General features: G+C 40.6%; 2 protein-coding genes and 1 long non-coding RNA gene across 3 annotated transcripts; 2 read left to right on the top strand and 1 right to left on the bottom strand.

The window, feature by feature from the left end:
• The first annotated feature begins 469 nt into the window (after positions 1-469).
• On the top strand, positions 470-1,721 carry LOC126728981 (uncharacterized). Its single transcript, XR_007656441.1, has 2 exons — positions 470-591; positions 1,359-1,721. It is a non-coding gene; the product is annotated as an uncharacterized LOC126728981 (long non-coding RNA).
• A 13,103-nt stretch (positions 1,722-14,824) lies between these two features.
• On the bottom strand, positions 14,825-15,634 carry LOC126725164 (B3 domain-containing protein At5g60140-like). Its single transcript, XM_050429701.1, has 2 exons — positions 15,559-15,634; positions 14,825-15,399 (listed from the first exon to the last, which is right to left on the bottom strand). The coding sequence occupies exons 1-2, from the start codon at positions 15,632-15,634 to the stop codon at positions 14,825-14,827; spliced, it is 651 nt and encodes a 216-aa protein (XP_050285658.1).
• Positions 15,635-16,885: 1,251 nt separating this feature from the next.
• On the top strand, positions 16,886-18,784 carry LOC126725153 (uncharacterized; the record flags this gene model as incomplete). The annotated part of the gene is made up of 2 exons (XM_050429692.1): positions 16,886-17,001; positions 17,155-18,784. Coding segments are annotated over exons 1-2 (1,746 nt in total), but the record flags the coding sequence as incomplete, so codon positions are not given.
• Between the last annotated feature and the right edge of the window lie 2,598 nt (positions 18,785-21,382).

The raw sequence follows: 21,382 nt of genomic DNA, 5'->3' as shown, positions 1-21,382 counted from the left end.
AATATCATCCATATAACTAAGTAAAAATTTCTAATTAAAATTTTATTTTTTAAACTTATTTTCAGGTTAATTTTTGAGTCATATTTTTAAAGCTAAAAGAATTATGAGCAAATGAAAAAAAATTTGATGCATTCTTTAAGAAAAAAGATGTTAGCAATTCAGAAATTAGGGCACCTGTGGCTGTAGAAACAAATGTTGATACTTCGATGCCTGATGAACACCCTGACCCCTCCAAATGTTCAAAATTCAATCTGAAGAGATAGATCGTGATCCAGAATCACGTAAACAAATATGTGAATTCCCTATCAACAAACAAGATGAAATCCAACGAGTTTATCTTAAAGAAGGTCCATATCAACCTAAAAATATAGACTATTTATACAACGATGATACTCATTGTCGTCAATTTCAACCTTCATGGTTCGAATCGGCCCCCCGATGTAATAATTCCTGGCTACGCCCCTGGGTGGAGTTGTGACTTGTGCTTCACTTCATCTTGGGGAAATTCGACCTGGTGCTTTAAGGGGAAATCACAGACATCATACTTGTAATGAGACACTTGTCATTTGGGGTGCTAAAACAAAATATAGGGTAAGCTGTTGCTTTTAAAGAATTGAAAATATCATAGCAGCTTGATTCTGTGGATGTAGGCCATACTAATTGTTTGGATGTGTTATTTATCATGTCAAGAAATTTAATTCAATACTTAGTGCATTAATGGGAAAAAAAAAAAGAAAATCAAATTGGCAGAAAAGGTTTGCAGGAGCCATGAATGGCACATAATGGAAGAGTGAGAAGTTAAGTATTTCTCGTTCTATTTTTTAATCAAATGTTACTGTTTGGCATATTAAGATGCTAACCTAACTTCTGTTTCTTGTGGATGGAAACTTGTCTAATGAGTTCTGAGTTATGTAATTACCAAAAATCAAAAAGTTCTAGTGGTGAGACAAAACATACTAGTTGACTCCAGTGGAAGTTGTATCTACCCTTTTTTTAAAATTGTTCTCTTTTACCTGTTATGTACGTGTATCATTATGCTATTACCAATTGGAATTGCTATTGTATTATGCCTACTTCTCTAGGAAACATTTTATATTAAAAGTAACAGAGTGACAGATAAGTTATTTAAATCACTGTACTAGAATATGGGATCCATTCTGTGATATTTCACTAGTGATTGGCGAAAGACTGCTTAGGTTTTTATGTATCACAATGAGGGTGTTATACGTTATCTGAATGTAAATATTTCAGAAACCATAACATAATTTGATGAGTCTGATATGATGTTTTCATATTCCTTTGACTTTAAAAAAAAAAAAAAATTAATTATTTAATTTTCATTTGTGAACTATTTGCAGTTGGAGAACAGCCAAGTAGTTGGTGAAGGTTATGCTGAACTGATAATTGATGCAGACGAGGTTGCTGTTGCAGCTAGCCCAAGCGGAGCTGCCCATGCTTTAGTAAACGTGGATCAAATACGAAGTTCATACTTTATAGGGTGCCAAGACAGTATTGTAAATTATAGCAACTCATCTACTGATTTTAATGTTTAGAAAGATCTTTAAGCTTTATTTTTTGCAAGTTTTGCTTGGTTTCCCTTTCCAGTCTGACAGGCTTCATTTTTTTTTTTTTTTTGTTTTAAATTGCCCAATAGGTGACTACTGTACTAGGGCATTCCAAGGTTAATATAAGTTTCAAGATAAGAAGTTGTTGTCTCTGTATATATGTTACTAAGTTGCCATTGAGTTTATTATTAGCAATCAGGGTTTGATTTCTTCGAGTTCCGTCACCGATCATGATAATGTCTTTTTTTTAGATAAACAGAATTACAGTATTGCAACCATGTAAATTTTAGACTAGATATTAATTATTGGCTATTTTTTTTAGTGTTTATTTTTGCAGTCTTGTTCAAAGCAAATAATCAATCAGGTGTTTGTAGGTTGAATTTAAATTGAAATAAGAACTTTAATTTGGATTTCTGAAGTCTGAGAGAACACCTGATTTGGATTTCTGAATTCTCCTGTTTGATGATGAAAATAAAACTGGTGTCTGGTGATGAAAATAAAAACGGGTAGCGGGTTAACTGACTTTTATTTATCAGTCTGTTTATATGTATTCCTATTTATGTTTTTCTATAAGAATAGTTGAATGGGACCTATAATTTGGTTGCCATCTCATGGAATCTTTTACTAAGTGGCAATACTTATTGAGTTGTAAACTTTGACATCCTTTCGCCAGAGAAGGCACAGAAAGGCATCGCTGACTACTCCTTAAACTCATTATGGGATATTTCATTGGCCTATGAAGTTATCTAAACAAGTCTTATGACTCTTAAATAAGTCATGTAATTAAAAGTACAAATGGAAAATCATTTGAATTTTCAAATAGTGGATTGGAGGTTTTCCCCCCCAAAATTTTGGAGGAAAATTCTGTCCAGATAGCTTTGTAAAACTTTCTGGTTTGTGGGGGGATTGGGAGTGAAGTTTGTGGACTATAGAGTTGAGATTAGCGAATTCTAGGTAAGTGATTGAATCTGTTTTAAGTTTCTTAGTGATGGATAAGCTCTATTGCTTTATACAAAGAGACTATTGACATCCTCTGTTATTGACTGGTGGATTGTCGACAATGTATAAATTGGCAGGGAATATACTTGTGCTTGCATTTTTATTTAGCATGTGTGCATTTGCAATGTATATGTTAAATGCATGATCGATTCCTGTATGGTTGAGAATGCTGTACTCTTTTTTATTATATTCTTTACTTTCTCTGATGTGTGATTCATTGTAAATTTCTGTACATGATTGGTTGAGATTGTCTTGTTTATTTTTAGAGTTTTCTTCTCATTCGTAGCTTTTAGGGGGAAGGTTGATGATAATAGATCTTTCAAGTGTCAGGAACATTATTGATAACTATGATAAGAACATAGCTGGGAATAGAGCAGAGCCTTGTTCTTCTGGAATAACTTGCCTTGTTTATTTGGATGTTTTGGTGCGTATTTGCTGCTGGAGAGTGGAGATGCTCAGTTAAAAACATGGGTGTCAGATTTTGTAACAACAAACAGATACGTTGAATATTTTATGAAGTAGGTATAGTGTATCATTTCACCTTGTCACAAAGTTTACAATTGGGTCTTATGAAAGAAGTTAGAAAGCATGATTTTATGTGTGTGTTACTTGTTAGTGTTTTAGTGGACAACAATTGCTTGGTAATGAGCTGTGTTTTCCGTCATTCTGTGAATTGAGGTATATGATATTTGGAACAGAATCTTAAATTTGTAGCAAGTACCTGTGTTAGGATTATTCTTCAATAGGTTGATTGTTAATAAATATGGAAGATAGAGAGCTCTTGCATGCCACACAGAATGGTGGCTCAGACCCATATGTCAACATATAATGGGTCACAATGGGAAATCCAGCATATCTGCAACTTATGTAGGTGAATGGGATTGGCAATGGAAATGGCATTGGCATTGCAAAGAGTCCAGATCTTGGACACTATATCCACAAAGCTAAACGTTTTTTCCATTCCTAACAAGTTTGAACTCGTCCAAGTCAAGAATTGGGACAAGAGTTCAGAGAAGCCTCCACCTACTTGACAAAAATGCTTGTGACGATGGCATGTTGGGATGGGAGAAAGGAGAGAAAATGGCAGGGGAGAGAGTTTGGTAGATTGCTAATAATGTCAGAATGCATTTTCGTTTTGTTGATCCAATGAGAGTAGGGGGAACTCTTACAAGGGCAAGGACAAGATCTCACTTCATTCTGCACTCTCTTCTCTCCATTCAATGTGCTTTTTTTTTTTTTTTAGAATACTAAGTATTTTTAACACAAGAGGGGAAAAAAGTAATCTGCTCTCTTTTATTGAGTGTTTATTGCTTATGCTAATCTCTGTGACTCAACAGTGATTTGGGAGTTTAGGTTCAGTTGCAGAGATACAATGAATGCAACGATGAGAATGACTAAACGATGTCGTCCAGAAAAGCTCCTAACTGGCCCTGCCAAATGGCATGGACAATATGGTATTGTCATTATTTTTTTATTTTTTTATTTTTACGAGAGCATGAAATTGTATTGACATTGCGTATTAGTTGTTGGTTTTTTTTAATTCTTCAAATGAATGTTTTAAGAAACTGATGTAAATCTAATTTTTTTTTTCTTTTACGTGAATTCAATTGATAAATTTAAGCCTACAGAGAAATTGCTCATTAGAATGCCAAACCAAATTAGAAGCTTCTTTTTCTCCAAAAAAGAAAAAAAGAAAAAGAAAAAAGAAGCTTCTTTATTAATTATTGATGCAAATCATGTTACAAAGAACAAAGAGTTATTTATTTACTTTTATTGTTTTCCTTTTCCTATTTGAATTAGGATTTATTTAACGTTGAATTACACTCTGTTTGTTTCAATATTAATGTTTTTTGAAAAATGATTCATTTTCTAAAAAGCATTTTCTAGAAAACTATCTCATTTTCTGGTATTTAGTAATGACCTTAAAAACGAACTTGAGAATGTTTTTTGGTGTTTGGTATGTAATTTTTTTTTAAAATTTTTATATTTCTTGTATAATTTAAAACATGAGCATACATACATATAAATACATACATATATATATATATATATGGACAAAATTTAGGTACAATACATTAGATGCTATTCCTTAGATTCCTCTCTCAAGATTCATAAATGTGGATATTTAACTAAAAAATATACTTCCATCCTATGAAAAAAAAAAAAAAAAAATCTACATGGTAGAATCTTAAAAAGGGAATCTAAGGAATAACACCAAAATACTGTACTTAAGTACTGCTCTCTCTCTCTCTCTCTCTCTCTCTCTCTCTACATATAAATTGACAGGAGAATACATCTTCAATAAGTACTGTAGGGCCACAATTTGGTGCCCAAACCCTTATTTTGTAAGTCTTGGTTCAAATAGCCCAACACAATGAATTTTTGTAAAGTATGGGTTAAAGAACTAGGTTTAAATAAGTTAAACGGGGTCTTGCATGGGTTAAAGGAACACGTGAACAAGAACAAAAACCATTACACTGAAAGATCACTCAAACTGATAGTAAAAAACTTAATTTTGTGTATACAGGTCAGTGCAGTAGGGTTCCTTTGCATGCTACAGTATTCTCCCTTCTTTCTTCCGTCCCCTTCTTATGGGGGTTTCTACACATTATATAGGTCTTTTCTTATCATCTGGGCTTTACACCTGTCAATCATCCAAGCCTTCATTTGAGCATCTGTCCCATCAGACATTTCTTTCAGTTCTTTGTGAGTTGCGGTAGCCAAGGTAACATTATTCAAGGGTCTTCTCCACATTAATGCAGTCAGGAAAGTAGTTGTAGTGTATTCAATGTGGTGGTGGTAGCTTTTACTTAGATATTTTGTGTTTTCTTCCTCTTCACTTATCTAGGGGATGGGCCTTAGTGGCTTGGATGCACTTCCGCTCCGGATTTTCAGTGTCCGAGGAGGAATTCCTCCTCGGACCATTTTATTTATTCCCCAAGATAAGATTTAACATGGATCGCTTAAGCCATGTTGCCTCCTCAGACGGGCTGGCATCCTCGGACGGGCCCAAGGCCCAACTCGTTGTTTTGGGCCATAGCCCCTCAAAACTCTGGTTTTATCTCCTTTCGAAGAGAAAAGGCAAGATTTTGACTTTATAAGGGGTAAGATCAATTAGCTTCTGGTTCGCATGTGTAGGTGCAGTTGCTTCTGACGCGTTTGCAAATTACGAGGCACAGCTTATTACTCCAGGCGGCTTTATGTCTTCCCTATCCAGTGGCGAAACGTAGATCCAACGGTTGACATTCTCCCTAGAATTTGGAGCGGGAGTGGCATTTCTCTCTTTTATATATATATATATATATATATATATATAATGCCCTGAATAAACTCTTTCAGCTTTTACTTTCTATTAGCACTTAAGAACGCCAGAGGATTCCCAGCGCCTAGTTCTTCATCAACATCCAAGCCTTCAAATTTTCGTGACTACTTCAATGAGAAACTCTTCTTCCTGAGAAATTCTCTGAGAGCTTCGGAGATTGTTGTAGGGATACTCGTAAGTTTTCTTTCTTCTTCATAACCCCAATTTTCACCTCGGCCTTCCTCCTCGGCCCACCAGTTCGCCTAAATGGGTAGATTCAAGCGTCTAGTAAATACTCCGGCCACTATGGAGTCCTTTAGGGCAAAGTACCTTATCCCGCAGGGGATAGTTTTGGAGTACTGTCCTCCAGAATGAGTGCTAACCGATAGGGACGTGGGTCAAGTCGTCATTCCCATGATCGCTTTTATAGAAGGAGGAATGATGCTCCCCATGCATAGGATTACTCGAGACTATTTGCTTAATCATAGGTTGACACCGCATCAGTGCGCTCCGAACCTGTTTAGGGTCTTGGGCAGCATAGATGTCCTGAACAAGCGAATTGATTTAGGCCTTACATGGCACGACGTGGTTCACATGTACGAGTGTCACCATCTTGACAAAGCGGGGTACTATCTTAAATCTCGGTTCGAGATTGTTAGGCTAATTTCCTGTCTTTCTAAATCCAATAAGGGTATGAAGGATGACTTCCTTATTGCTTCGGGAGAGTGAAGCGATGGTCTTCATTGTCCAACTCGGGCAGGAGATCCAGGTGCGGTGCCTCTAGGACTAATCCCTTGGGAAGGGGGTTTAACCCTTTAGCTTCATTTTCTAATGCTTGAAAATTCAAAATTTTTGTAACCTAACTACAATTTTCTTCTTGGCTGTTTTGCAGATAAAGCACACGTTGCTCCTCGGCTGAGCCACGTAAACATTCAGGCCTTGAATTATATTTTAAGGTCAGAGATATATGTCAACGAGGACGGACAACTACGCGCGGCTAATCTGATTTTGGGTTACCAACCCTTATCCCGCGTTTTCCAAGACATCGACCAAGCCATAATAGCTAGTAGTCCGAGGTTGGCCAGGATCGACGTATCGAAGCCCCGATTTTTAGCTCGAGAAGATCTTAGGCCGGTTGTTTTGCCTGGCATTCAGAATCCTCAGCCAGCTGCATAATCACCTCTACAAGATAATCTTGAAGTTGCAGCGCGGGTTGAAGAAGAGACTGAATCATCTCATCTTTCCCTTGAGGAGGAGATAGACGAGTTTTACTTCGAAGAGGATATTCCAAAAGCTCCACTGATTGAGCTTTCAGACCCTGAAGGAAAACATGATAGAAATTCCGTGGTCGGCGTTCCTCTTGTTATTGCCTACTTGGACGACTCTTCAGACGAGGAGGTGGACAACATGGCCTCTAACAAACGAAAGAGTTTGCGAGAGCTGATGGCTTCCCAAGGCAAAGGGTAGTCATCGAAGGTGCCTTCCAAGTCCCAGACCCGTATTCTTCCTCCCGTTGCTCCACAACTCCCTATCGATCTCGGCTCAAAAGTTAATCCCGACCTGAAGAAGAAAAGGCCGGTTGAAAAAATGAGATAAAGCTGTAAAAAAAAAAAAAAAACAATAAAATTGTTAGAAAAATTTCAAAAAAGTTATTAACAGGCACCTTGCGATGCCTGTTAACTATACCCTATATAAATTATGTCTTTCAATATGATGTCAATAGAGTGGGGTGTCTTCAACGTTTGACATCACCTAGAACTCAATAAATTATAGTATAAAAATCAATATTGATGGTTTTTAGACCCCTTAAAAATAATTGATTTAACCTAGGTAATTAGCCAAGTTGTTACTTAGTCCAATTTAACAAGTCTAGGTTATCACAATAAAAAAAATCTTAACATGCAAAGCAGCGGAAAAATAAATAACACAAGATATGGTCACCCAAAAAACCAAACCGATAAAAACCTGGGAAGGACTTGACCTAGCTATCTTTAAGGTAAACTGGAATCCACTATCTTGAAAGAATCGAAGTTCATACAATAAGACTTACAAGCCCCCATGCTCGACTTCTTATTGCTACCAACCAGTAGAACTTACTGACACGACCACGTGCAAACTCCGAATCCACGGACTCCTTCTTTCTTGGATTCACCACCAAATACAAGCACACCCGCTTGTGTTTTCTTTAAGTTTCAATGGAAGCAACTGAGTTGATCATCAAGGTGTAGATAAATCTTCTCATTGAAAACCCTAAGTTTGTGTAAAGGAAAGCTCCTCTAGATCTCACAAGAGATTTACATAAACCCAAATATGAGCAACACTAAAACGTGGTTAGGGTTTGCCTTTTATACTTAGGACAAATTAGAAACTCTAAAAACGTTTTAAAACAATTAGGGATAAAATCCTAAGTCTTTAGAACCTAACATATATATATATATATATATATATATTACTCGTAGTTGGAGTAGGTAACGATAGTCTTGTACTGCACGAATTATAAATCAAGTAGGACTTGGTTTCCTAAGCCATTAAAACAAATTAAGCCATCGGCTATGGATGTAACGATAGTCTTGTACTACACGAATTCTAAATCCAGTAGGAATTGGTTTCCTAAGCCATTAAAACAAATTAAGCCATCGACTATGGATTGCTAATTCTTATTCTGGTGATCGCTCACTCTCGTATTTGCCAATATATAACCAACTCCAAAAATTGAAACCCTTTTCACTCACTCAACTGAATTAGATTAGAGTTGGTGGCAGCATGAAGAAGCCGGAAAGGATGAGAGTTACAGAGGAAGAGGAGAGGCAGAGAATTGAAAGAGCAGAGAGAGCAGTAACAGCAGCAAGTACTGACATAATTAGCAGTCTTCCAGACTGTCTCCTTTCTCACATCCTCTCTTTTCTCCCAATCAGAGAGTATACCGCAACAAGCGTTTTGTCCAGGAGGTGGAGGCATCTATGGATTCTTGTCCCTATTCTTGACTTGGACTTCGGCTTGGACGGCATGCTGATGAATAATTACTTTTGGGAAAAAGAAACTTTTAGCTTTATGGACATAGTGTCAGTGATCTTGTCTTTTCGCAATGCTATTCTTGATCCCATGCCCCTACATAAGTTGCGCCTTCATTGCACCTCCTCAGATAGTGACCCATCCTATATTGAAACATGTCTTCAAGACACTATTACCATTGTATAGCTACAGGAGCTTCATCTAGACTTACATTTTCCTAATCAACCTTTGTAGTTACCCCGTAGTGTCTTCTTTTGTACAACATTAGTGGTTTTGAAATTGGATGATGATTTTCTTCTCAATCCTCCTCCTGCTTCTACTTGTATGTTCCCAAGTCTTAAGATTCTAGAACCTCAACATATTTACTATGCAGACGGCGACTCTCTCTCCACACTACTTGCTGCCTGCCCAGTCCTCGAAGATTTGACACTCATAGTGAATTATTTTCAATTGAAACATGCAGGAAAGTTTAATATCATTGTACCCGTGGAACGAATCATGAAGATGAAGCTTTCAATCAGAACAAACCCACAATGAAAAACCCGAGAGTTTAACGAAGGATCTCAAACTCTTTACAGATGGGTCTATCTCTTCTGACCAGCTCAAGGAGTTAATTAAGGAAGCTACAAAGACCAAGTTGGGGTTGGAAGTCGATCGTCCATTGCCTATGCCAAACCATACACTTAAAGGATAGATCTCTTGAGAATGCCTCAAAACTATCAACCACCAAAGTTTCAACAGTTTGAAGGTAAAGGCAATCCAAGGCAGCATGTAGCTGATTTCGTGGAAATTTGTAACAATGCTGGTACTTATGGGGATCTCATGGTCAAGCAATTTGTTCGCTCTTTGAAAGGAAATACATTTGATTGGTATATTGATCTAGCGCATGGCTCTATTGATAGTTGAAATCAAATGGAAAGAGAATTCCTAAACTGTTTCTATAGTACTCGATGTACTGTTAGTATGATAGAACTCACCAATTCAAAGCAGTGGAAAGAAGAGCCTATCATTGATTACATTCAACGGTGGAGAAACCTTAGTCTTAACTACAGTGATCAATTATCTGAGGCATCCGCTATTGAGATGTGTATTCAAGGAATGAATTGGGCTATAAGCTATATCCTTTAAGGTATAAAGCCTAAAACATTTGAAGAATTAGCAAAACGCGCCCATGACATGGAGCTTAGTATTGCTTCCAATGGTCACCAAGGCTCACCTATTCAAGAACCTCACAAGGGGAGAGAAAGACAAGATACTCACAAAGGGGGCAAATTCCTCCTAAATCGGAAAACAAGTAGTCTTTGATTGTAACTACTGCTCCTCTCAAAGTTCCAATTAAGCCCAAGATGAAAGAACAGGCATCTGCTTTCACTCAAGATAAGAGAAGAAGAAGACCAACATTACAAGACATGCAAGAAAAGCAATATCCATTCCCTGATGCCGATATCTCCAATATGTTGGATCATTTACTTGAGTTGAAGTTGATTGAGTTACCAGAGATGAAACATCCTGAAGAGGCTGGCCACACAAATGATCCCAAGTATTGTATGTATCATTGCCTTGTAGGCCACCCCATAAAGCAATGCTTTGTGTTGAAAGATAAAATCATGGAGCTAGCCCATCAAGGAAAAATCATGTTTGATGATGAAGTACGACTGTCAATTTAGCCATGGTGGCCTCAACAACTATTTCTACCGTTCTCACCATACAATTTGGTTCATTTGAGCCTATTGAGGTGAAAGTACCTTTCTCCCCAGTGCCAATTCCCGAGGATTATATCTTTTCATCTCTTACATGTTATCAAGTAAGTGGTGAAGAAGAATCTTCAAATAGTAAGGAAGAAATAGAGCGAGCTATTATGTATAGAGCATACTGGTTTTCAATAATTTTCACTGATGATGATCATTTGTTAGGATCCCAGATTCACAATCGTCCCTTATTTGTGAATGGCTACATTCGAGAACAAAAAGTCAATCATATCCTTATTGATGGTGGATCTGCAGTCAGTCTGCCACTCAAAATGTTAAAAGAGCTCAGAATCTCCTTGGATGAACTACTTCCGAGTAAATTGATGATTCAGGGCTTTAATCAAGATGGACAAAGAGCCATTGGGAAGATTAGGCTTCAGATGCTCATAGGTGAAATGGAATCAAGTGCATTCCTCCATGTTATTGATGCCAAGACCACTTACAAACTACTTATTGGAATACCATGGTTGCATGAGTATGGTGTTGTGCCACCAATGCCTTAAATATGTCCAAGATGGACAAGTAAAAAAGATAGTAGCTAATCACAAGCCCTTTACAATAGCTGAATCACATTTTGCTGATGCAAAATTTTACTTGGAAGACGATACGCTAAAAGAAGCAAAAGTCATTATTTTACCATCTAGCAAGGAAGTAAACCTCCACTCCAAAACTTCAAGGATTGACTCTGCAATTAAGGAGAAGGAAACCAAGCCAATTGAGGAGAAGGAAACCAAGCAAACAAAGACTTCCACAAAAGAGAAGAAGCATCATGCTTCTAAAGCAGCGAAGGTAGCTCTCGTGCTACACTATGTCCCAATCACCAAAAGAAAAGAGGGTCAATCACCATTTTCAGGAGATGGAGAGTTAGTATTGGAAGATCTGCAAGGACTAACTCTAACAGTTGCTAAAATCACGAAACCAAGAATCTCAAGCCAACCATTGAGAGGGTTCACAAGACCATCCTAAGGACCGATTGTTGAACATGAGACTTTGCCCACCAAACGAACCAAAGAAGGTTTTGACCCTAATGCATATAGACTCATGGCTAAAGCTGGTTATGGCTATGAGAAGCCGAGATGACTTGATCACCCTCAAAGGATACGTAGGCAAAAGTTAGAGCCAAAAAGTCAACCTAGCCAAACAAAAAATAAAATAAACAAAAACAAAAAATAAACAAAAAAAAAAAAAAAGCCCTCTGAACTACATGATGACTTGATCCTCCTTAAAGGATACATAGGTAGCTTGGTATTCTATGCTAAGTTCAGTCACATGTCCAAAAAAAAAAAAATAATCTTGAGCCATGAAAAGTCACCAAAAAAGAAAACATTATTGTGAGAATGTCGCTTGGTGTCTCTAAAAGGTGCTTTCTCTCTCATCTTTAAAGTCTAAGCAGTGCTGTCTTTCACGTTTAAAGTCTTGGTGGTATCCCCTTACGTCTTCAAAGACCTGGTGGTACCTTCTTGCATCTTCAAAGACTTGATGGCCTTCTCCTTCGTTGCTTGGATGACGAGGAAGCTGTCAAGGCACTTGAAGAAGCTCATTCAGGGATTTATGGTGTTCACCAATTTGGTTCCAAACTTCATGTTCAAATTAAATGGAAGGGTTATTATTGGCCAACTATGGTCAAGGATTGTATGGAGTATGCAAAAATATGCTCATCATGTCAATTCCATGCAAACTTCATTCACCAACCTCCAAAACCCCTACACCCTATTGTAGCTTCATGGCCATTTGACGCTTGGGGTTTAGATGTGGTTGGGCCATTGACACCAAAATCCTCTGGTGGACATGCATATATCTTGGCTGTGACATATTATTTTTCCAAGTGGGCTGAAGCTGCTGTATTTCATAAAATGAAGAAAGGAACTATCGTAAACTTCATCAAAAGAAACACCATCTTTAGGTATGGTGTACCCGTTATATCATCATTGATAATGGGAAGGAATTCTACAACAATTCGATGGACAAGCTTTGCAATGACTTTGGTTTTAAGCAGCATAATTCCTCCATGTATAATGCCCTAGCCAACGGTTTCACAGAAGCCTTTAACAAAATTCTATGCAATTTGCTCAAGAAAGTTGTAGGGAAGTCAAAAAGAGTTTGGCATGAAAGAGTTTAGGAAGCTTTGTGGGTGTATTGTATGACATATTAAACACCTACCCAAGCCACAACCTATTCTCTCATTTATGGGGTAGAAGCTGTTCTACCACTTGAATACCAAATTCCTTCATTAAGGATTGCCATTCAAGAAGTTCTTTCTAATGAAGAAAATGTTCATATACGACTTTAAGAATTAGAAGCTTTGGATAAAAAAAGGTTGGAGTCACAACAACGCCTTGAGTGGTATCAAGCTTACATTTCTAGGACTTTCAACAAGAAGGTTCATCCTTGATCTTTACAAGTTGGAGATTTGGTTTTTGTTGTACGAAGACCCATCATTGTCACCCATCACACTAAGAACAAGTTTGTTTCAAAATGGGATGGACCATCTGTTGTTCAAGAAGCCTATACAAATGGAGCATACAAGTTGGTTGCTAAAGATGGTTTGAGAATTGGCCTATCAACGGTAAATTCTTGAAACGTTATTATCCCTAAAGATTGAAACACTCCTTGGTAAGAACCTAACTGCCTATCTTAACACTCAAAGGGTACATTATGTTTTTCCATTATTCTTGAAAGTGTTCACAAAAAAAAAAAAAAAAAACCCTTGAACTATGTAATGACTTGATCCCCCTCAAGAGGTACATAGGCAGCTTGGCATTCTATGCTAAGTTCAGTCACATGTCCAAAAAACAAAAAATTTCTTGAACCACATGATGATTCAATCTCTTTCAAGTGCTACAAAAGCAACTTGGTATGTTATACTAAGTACAATCACAATTTTGGCTAGGATTGTCCAGAAGACCTGGTGACCCGCTCAACCCGGCTAACTCACCCGCTTCTGACCTGCTGCCACCCGATCCGACGACTCTAGCAATAGGTTGCAAGTTCCGACAAAGCTAACCTAACCCCACGCGGGTCGGTTGTCAATTTTTGGTTTCCAAACCCGTGACACCTGACCTGTACCGAATCCTTTATCCTTTCCGATGAAGTATTACGATTTTTCGACCAGATTCAGGGAGATCTCGCCATTATCCGACGAAATCTAGGCCAGATCTCGACGGATTTGGCCAGATTTCTATTCGGTCTTGGCTGATCTGGGTAGATTTCGGTCAGATCCATCATTTGGGCAGATTTCGGCCAGATCTTGACGGATCCAGCCAGATTTTTGTCCCTGGTGATAAACTCGATACAGACCTGAATTAACCCAAAATCGATAAAACCTGAATTGAAAAATTCGACCAGATCTCCAGGTTGGTTTCGGGTCAATTTTTTGTTCACCTACCCCATTCGGGTCGAGTTTGGTTAGGCACAAACTCGACTCGTGGACAACCCTAGTTTTGGGTGAACATCACTACAAGAAAGTCACTACAAAAAGACAATGCTACCGTATGAAGGCAAACATCACCGTAAGACATTACTACTAAGAGGAATGAAAAGTCACCATGAAAGCAAACATCATTGTGAGAATGTCACTTGGCATCTCTAAAATGTGCTTTCTCTGTCATCTTTAAAGTCTAAGTAATTCTACCTTTCACATGTAAAGTCTTGGTGGTATGTATTTCCTTGCATCTTCAAAGACTTGGTGGTATCTCCTTGCATTTTTAAAGTCTGGATCGTATTCCTTCAAAGTCATGTTGCCTTGCATTGTCAAAGTTAGCGTTGCATCACCTTTCTTTTGAATTTCATTGCCTTTCTTCTAAGTTGGGTTGCCTTACATATCTAAAGCATAGTGCCGCCTCTCATCTTCAAAGACTTGGTGGCATCTCCTTGCATCTCTAAAGTTTGGACTGAATTGCCTCTATTCTGAGTTGGATCACCTCAAAGCCTCAAAGTTTTGGTGTCATCTCACATCTTTAAACATTGGGTGATGTCACCCTGCATCTCTAAAGTCTAGTACTCATCATTTTATATCTCTAAAAAGTATCATAGCAAGAAGCAAACATTTGAAAGACAAAAATAGGGGAGAGTGTAAGTTACATATTAAAGCAAGCAAAAAAAAAAAAAAAAAAAAAAAAGGAATGAGAGAAGTGATGATTTATTTTCTTCTGTCGATGCCAATGTTGCTTCATTGTAGCTTTAGATCATTGCATCGACAGTTACTCCATTACAAAGATGCCAATGCATATTGTTTCATGGGTTATCTTCATATTCAAGATAGTCTTCATCTTTAAGATTATCTTTGTCTTCAAGGTCTTGTATAGATCATCTTCATCTTCAAGGCAATCTTCATATTCAAGATTATCTTCGTCTTCGAGATAGTCTTCATCCTCAAGATTGTCTTCATCTTCAAGATTGTCTTCGTCTTCAAGGTTGACTTTTTCTTCAAGGTCAGCATTGATGATCTTCGTCTTGAAGGAGGTCTTCATCTTCAAGGTCTTGTATGGATCATCTTCATCTTCAAGGCAATCTTCATCTTCAAGATCTTCTAAAAAACAATATTCATCTTCACGGAAGTCCTCGTCTTTAAGGAAGTCTTTTGTCTTCAAGATTGTCTTTGTCCTTAAGATTGTCTTCGTCTTCAAGATTGTCTTCATCTTCAAGGTGTCTTTAAGGCAATCTTTGTCTTCAAGATAGTTTTCATCCTCAAGATTGTTTTCATCTTCAAGATTGTCTTCGTCTTCAAGGTTGTCTTCATCTTCAAGAAGGTCTTCATCTTCAAGAAGGTCTTCATCTTCAAGATCTTGTACGGATCATCTTCATCTTCAAGTCAGTCTTCGTCTTCAAGATTGTCTTCATCTTTAAGATCTTCCAAAAACAATCTCAATCTTCAAGGAAGTCCTTTTCTTCAAGGAAGTGTTTTGTCTTTGACGGGAATGACAACTCTACATACCGCTGACGAAGATAACATTACTGACGAGAGAACCATCCATGACGAAGTGAGCAGAAACAGCGAAGGAAGCTATCATCACCGACGAGGCAAAGAGTTATTCGATGCGATCAATCAATGATCCGAGCAGTTACCAAATCAACCAAGAAGACCGTTGGAGGGCCTATTAAAAGTCTCATTACTGGCCAGGTGCGTTACAAAAGAAAGCATTAACAGCCTCAACGGCTAGCCCTGATGGGCTCAGGTATAAAACTCTCACACAACCAACAGAAGGGGAGAGGCAAAAATATTCTGAAACTATCTATTCTTTTCTTTATTGTGTTTAACTGTGATCCTAACTTTGGCATCGGAGACTTTGTGGCAGGCGCCACACCGGTGTCTCTCGACGAGCAAACCTTCACGCCTCACGGGTGATTCCATCTGCACATTCACTGACGGATTTGTGTTCCATCAGTTTGGCGCCGTCTGTGGGGACGAGTTTTCAGATTTATAGTCGAAAACGTAGTTTCCATCAATTCACCATATCCAGATGGAATCCAACCCAGATTCAACGGCCTTGGCCCAGCAAGTTCAAGCCCTGGCAGCCACCATTGAGGAACTCACCAGGCAGAACCAGGAAATGAAGCTGCGACTCCAGCAGGTTCAACAAGCTCAACAGGAAGAAAACCGGTCCAAGGGTAACACGGAGGGAGAGGGGGATAGCCAACAGAGGGAAACCCCCCGGAGACCAACTACTCCGGACGAACAAAACTCAGATCTTCTTCGGGAAATGAGGAAAGAGATGGACGAACTAAGGAGCGCCATCAAGGAAAAGACAGACCGGAGTGTAGACAAGATGGTAAGGGCTACAGATTCGCCCTTCACTGCAGCAGTACTTGATTGCCCCGTGCCGTCAAAGTTTCGCCTGCCTCAGTTAGAACCATTTGACGGACTCAAGGACCCTCAGGATCATCTTAATACCTTTAAGACGACTCTGGGCCTTCAACAACCACCTGACGAGATATTATGCCGTTCCTTCCCTACGACTCTTAAAGGAGCAGCAAGAGAATGGTTTACTAAATTGCCAAACTCATCCATAGACAACTTCGATCAGCTAAGCAGTGCTTTCCTGCGTCACTTCATAGGGGGACAACGCCCAAGGAGACCAGTAGATTACTTACTCACCATAAGACAGGGAGAGAAGGAGACTCTGAGGTCATATGTCAAGCGATTCACCCGGGAAACTCTGGAGGTGGACGAAGCTGATGACAAGGTGCAACTGACGACCTTCAAGGCAGGGTTGAAATCCAGAGATCTTGTAGCCTCCCTTGCCAAAAACCCCCCGAAGACAATGGCTGAGATGCTCCTGAAGGCCCAAAAATACATGAATGCGGAAGACGCTCTAGCTGCCATAAAAGATACCGAGAGGCTGGGAGACAAGTCCAAGCGGGAAGACGACCGCAGAGGGTAAAAGAGAGACAGACCAGAACGTCGGAACAATGACGGGAATAGAAGGAGGGATGAAAAAAATCCTCGTCAGGTAAAATTTACTCCATTGGTTATGCCTGTTGACAAGATTTTCACGCAGATCAAGGACGAGCATTATCTCAAATGGCCCAGGCCATTACACTCGTCCCCCAACGTACGTGACAAGAACAAGTATTGCCGGTTCCACAGAGACCACGGCCATAACACAGAAGATTGCAGAGACCTGAGGGAACAAATAGAGGAGTTAATACGGAAAGGAAAGTTGCAGAAATTTGTAAAGAAAGGAGAATATAGCAAGTTCAGAGACGACAACAGGACCCAAAAAGAATCCTTCAATCGGGATGACGACCATACATCCCAACCTCCACGCAAGGTGATCGGGGAGATAAACACGATCACGGGAGGACCATTCTCAGGAGGGTCATTCAGATCGCTTAGAAAAGCATGCTACAGACAGGTAAACAGCGTCCACGCCATTCCTCCGTCCAAGTACCAACGAACGTACCAAGATATGTCCTTTAATGAAGGAGACGCCAGGGGAGTGAAACAGCCTCACAACGATCCCCTGGTCATAGTACTGAATATAGAAGGGTTCAATACCAGAAGGATCCTTGTTGATAACGGAAGCTCAGCGGATATCATCTACCTCCCAGCCTTCCAGCAGTTGAAGTTAGATCCAAAAAGGCTCCGTCCTTTTGACTCTCCGCTGGTCAGTTTCAGTGGAGACAGGGTCTACCCCAGGGGTATAGTGACTCTGACGGTGACAGTAGGAACCTACCCGTTGCAGCTGACCAAACAAGTAGATTTCCTGGTTGTAGATTGCCCCTCATCTTACAATGTCATCATTGGGAGGCCTACCCTAAACAAGTGGAAGGCAGCAACGTCCACATATTGTTTGAAGGTGAAATTCCCAACAGACGATGGTGTAGGTGAGGTGAAGGGTGATCAGGTCCTGGCAAGGGAGTGCTACCAGGCCGTACTGGCAAGAAAGGAGAACCACACGTGGACGATAGAAGAAAAAGAGGAAGACGGAGTGGAGACCCTGGAAGCAGTGGAGTTGGTAGAAGGAAATGCGGACAGGACAACCAGGATAGGGACGACGCTAAGCCCTGAGATGAGAACGAGACTTATAAAGTTCCTTAAAGGGAATCTTGATGTCTTTGCATGGAGTCACGAGGACATGCCAGGCATTTCTCCAGAGATCATCCAGCATAGACTGAATGTGGACGCCAACAGGAAGCCCGTTCAGCAACGACGAAGAACTTTCGCTCCAGAGCGAGATCAAGCAGTAGCAGAAGAGGTAACCAAACTCTTGACGGCTGGATTCATCCGGGAGGTATACTACCCAGAATGGCTCGCCAACGTCGTCCTGGTGAAGAAACCAAACGGAAAGTGGAGAATGTGTGTAGACTTCACTGACTTGAATAAAGCATGCCCAAAGGACAGCTTCCCTCTACCAAGGATAGACCAGCTCGTGGACTCTACCGCTGGACACAAGTTGTTGACGTTCATGGACGCCTTTTCAGGGTACAACCAGATAAAGATGGCTGAAGAAGACCAGGAGAAGACCGCCTTCATCACCAGCCAGGGACTCTATTGTTATAAGGTGATGCCTTTTGGGTTGAAAAATGCTGGAGCTACATATCAGAGGTTGGTAAACAAAATGTTCAACCAACAAATTGGCAGAAACATGGAGGTATATGTAGACGATATGCTCGTCAAAAGTAAGGAAGAGCTCGCTCATCTGGACGACCTGGAGGAGACTTTTACAACCCTGAGAAAACACCGGATGAAGCTAAATCCTAGCAAATGTGTTTTTGGGGTAGCCTCGGGAAAATTCCTGGGATTCATGGTGTCCCAGAGAGGAATAGAAGCCAATCCAGAAAAAGTACAAGCTATCATTGACATGGCTCCACCCAAGACCGTCAAGGATGTACAAAAACTTACGGGAAGGATAGCAGCTCTAAACAGGTTCGTCTCTAGGGCCACAGACAAATGCTTGCCCTTTTTCAAAACTCTCAAGCAGGCCTTTGCTTGGACTGACGAGTGCGAAGCAGCGTTCCAAGAGTTGAAGCGATATCTGAGCAGTCCACCTCTCCTGAGCCCGTCCAAAGGAGGGGAGAACCTATATTTGTACCTGGCAGTATCAGCCTCGGCAGTCAGCGCAGCCTTGATTAGAGAGGAAGGCAAGAAGCAACTCCCGGTGTACTACGTCAGCCAGGCCTTTCAAGGAGCTGAGTTCAGGTACCCAAGAATTGAAAAGATTGCGTTCGCGCTTATAGTAGCCTCGCGCAAGCTCAGACCGTATTTCCAGTCAAATCCTATCCTTGTAATGACGGACCAGCCAATCAAGAAATCAATGAACAAACCGGAAGCAGCAGGGAGAATGGTCCAATGGGCAATCGAACTCAGCCAATTTGACATCGAGTACCATCCAAGAGTAGCCATCAAGGCACAAGCTCTGGCTGACTTCATCGCCGAATTCACTCTTCCAGACGAAGAAGGAACTACTGACGAAGTTGATAAATGGACAATACAGACAGATGGTTCGTCGGCCCAAAAGAGGGGGGGAGTAGGGGTCGTCATAACTACCCCCGACGGAGAAGTGATGAAATATGGAGTTCAACTGGAGTTCCCAGCCACCAATAACGAAGCCGAATATGAAGGAATACTGACGGGCTTGAGGCTTGGAAAAGCTCTTGGTGCCAAAAACTTGCTTATCCAGAGTGATTCAAAGCTGGTAATCGGACAGATCAGTGGAGAGTACGAGGCAAAGGAGGAAAGGATGCAGAAATACCTTAAACTGACAAGGCAGCTAACTCAGGAGTTCGACACAGTGGATTTCGTCCAGATACCAAGAAACCAGAATATTGAAGCTGACGAAGTGTCGAAACTAGCATCGTCAGAAGCAGGAATGACAAGCGCAGACATGGCAATAGAAATTCAGAAATGCCCAAGTATTGAGGAGGTGGCAGTGCTCACCACCCAGAGCACAAACACCTGGATGACGCCCTTGATATCCTACCTCCAAGACGGACACTTACCTCAGAATACTGACGAAGCCAGAAAGGTCAGAAAGAGAGCGGCTAGGTTCACGATCCTAAATGACGTCTTGTACAAGAGAGGCTTCTCTATGCCCTACCTGAAGTGCGTCGACGAGGACGAGGCCAAATACATCCTAGAAGAGGTACACGGAGGAGTCTGTGGCGACCATGCCGGCCCCAGATCCCTAGTAAACAAAGTGATAAGAGCGGGGTACTTTTGGCCAACCATGCAGGGGGATGCTGCTAACCTCGTCAGGAGATGCAACAGATGCCAGCGGTACGGGAATGTACAACGGCTTCCAGCAGAGAAGATGACGACCATATCCTCCCCATGGCCATTCGCGCAATGGGGAATCGACATCGTCGGTCCTCTGCCCCAAGGTAAAGGTCAGGTAAAATTCCTTCTAGTTGCTATTGACTATTTCACAAAATGGGTTGAAGCAGAGGCTCTAGCAACCATCACTGAGGCTCGGATCCGGAGCTTCGTATGGAAAAACATTATCTGCAGGTTCGGGATCCCTTTGACGATCATATCCGATAATGGGAAGCAGTTCGATAGCCAAGGCTTCAGAGAGTTCTGCTCGAACCTCGGGATCAAGAATCAATTCTCATCCCCGGGACACCCCCAGGCAAATGGACAGACGGAAGTAACAAACAGGACGTTGCTCAAGATAATCAAAACCAAGCTGGACGAAGCAAAAGGTGCCTGGCCCGAAGAACTGCCTAATGTCTTGTGGGCATACAGGACTACAGCCAGAACCCCGACAGGAGAGACACCCTTCAGGCTCACCTACGGCTCAGAAGCAGTGATCCCAGTAGAAGTTGGAGTAACAAGCATCAGGCGAGGAGCTTTCAGAGAGGGACTCAATGACGAGGGACTGCGGTTCAACCTGGATTGCTTGGATGAAATAAGAGACAATGCGTCCAGTCGAATGACAAAGTATCAAAAGAAAATGGCCGAGTATTACAATAAGAGGGTCAAACTCAGGCGGCTGGCCATAGGGGACCTCGTCCTTCGCAAAGTCACTATAGCTACTAAAGACCAGACTCAAGGGAAGCTGGGCCCTACATGGGAAGGGCCATATCGCGTCGTTCATTACTCTAGGCAAGGGAGTTACCATCTGGAAACTATGGACGGACGAAAACTCCCTCGTCCTTGGAACATTGAGCATTTAAAGAAATACCATGAGTAAATGTAACACACGAATGCACTCGTTATTGAAGTTAATAAAAGTATTATTCATTCAATGTTTTTGCGCAGGCAGTACAGGTCAACCATGAGGCCTATAAATCACTAAGTAACAAGATTCCGCCTT

This window comes from Quercus robur, chromosome 5 (genome assembly GCF_932294415.1).
Source record: "Quercus robur chromosome 5, dhQueRobu3.1, whole genome shotgun sequence".
Lineage (NCBI taxonomy): Eukaryota > Viridiplantae > Streptophyta > Magnoliopsida > Fagales > Fagaceae > Quercus > Quercus robur.
This window is presented reverse-complemented; position numbering and strand designations above follow the sequence as displayed.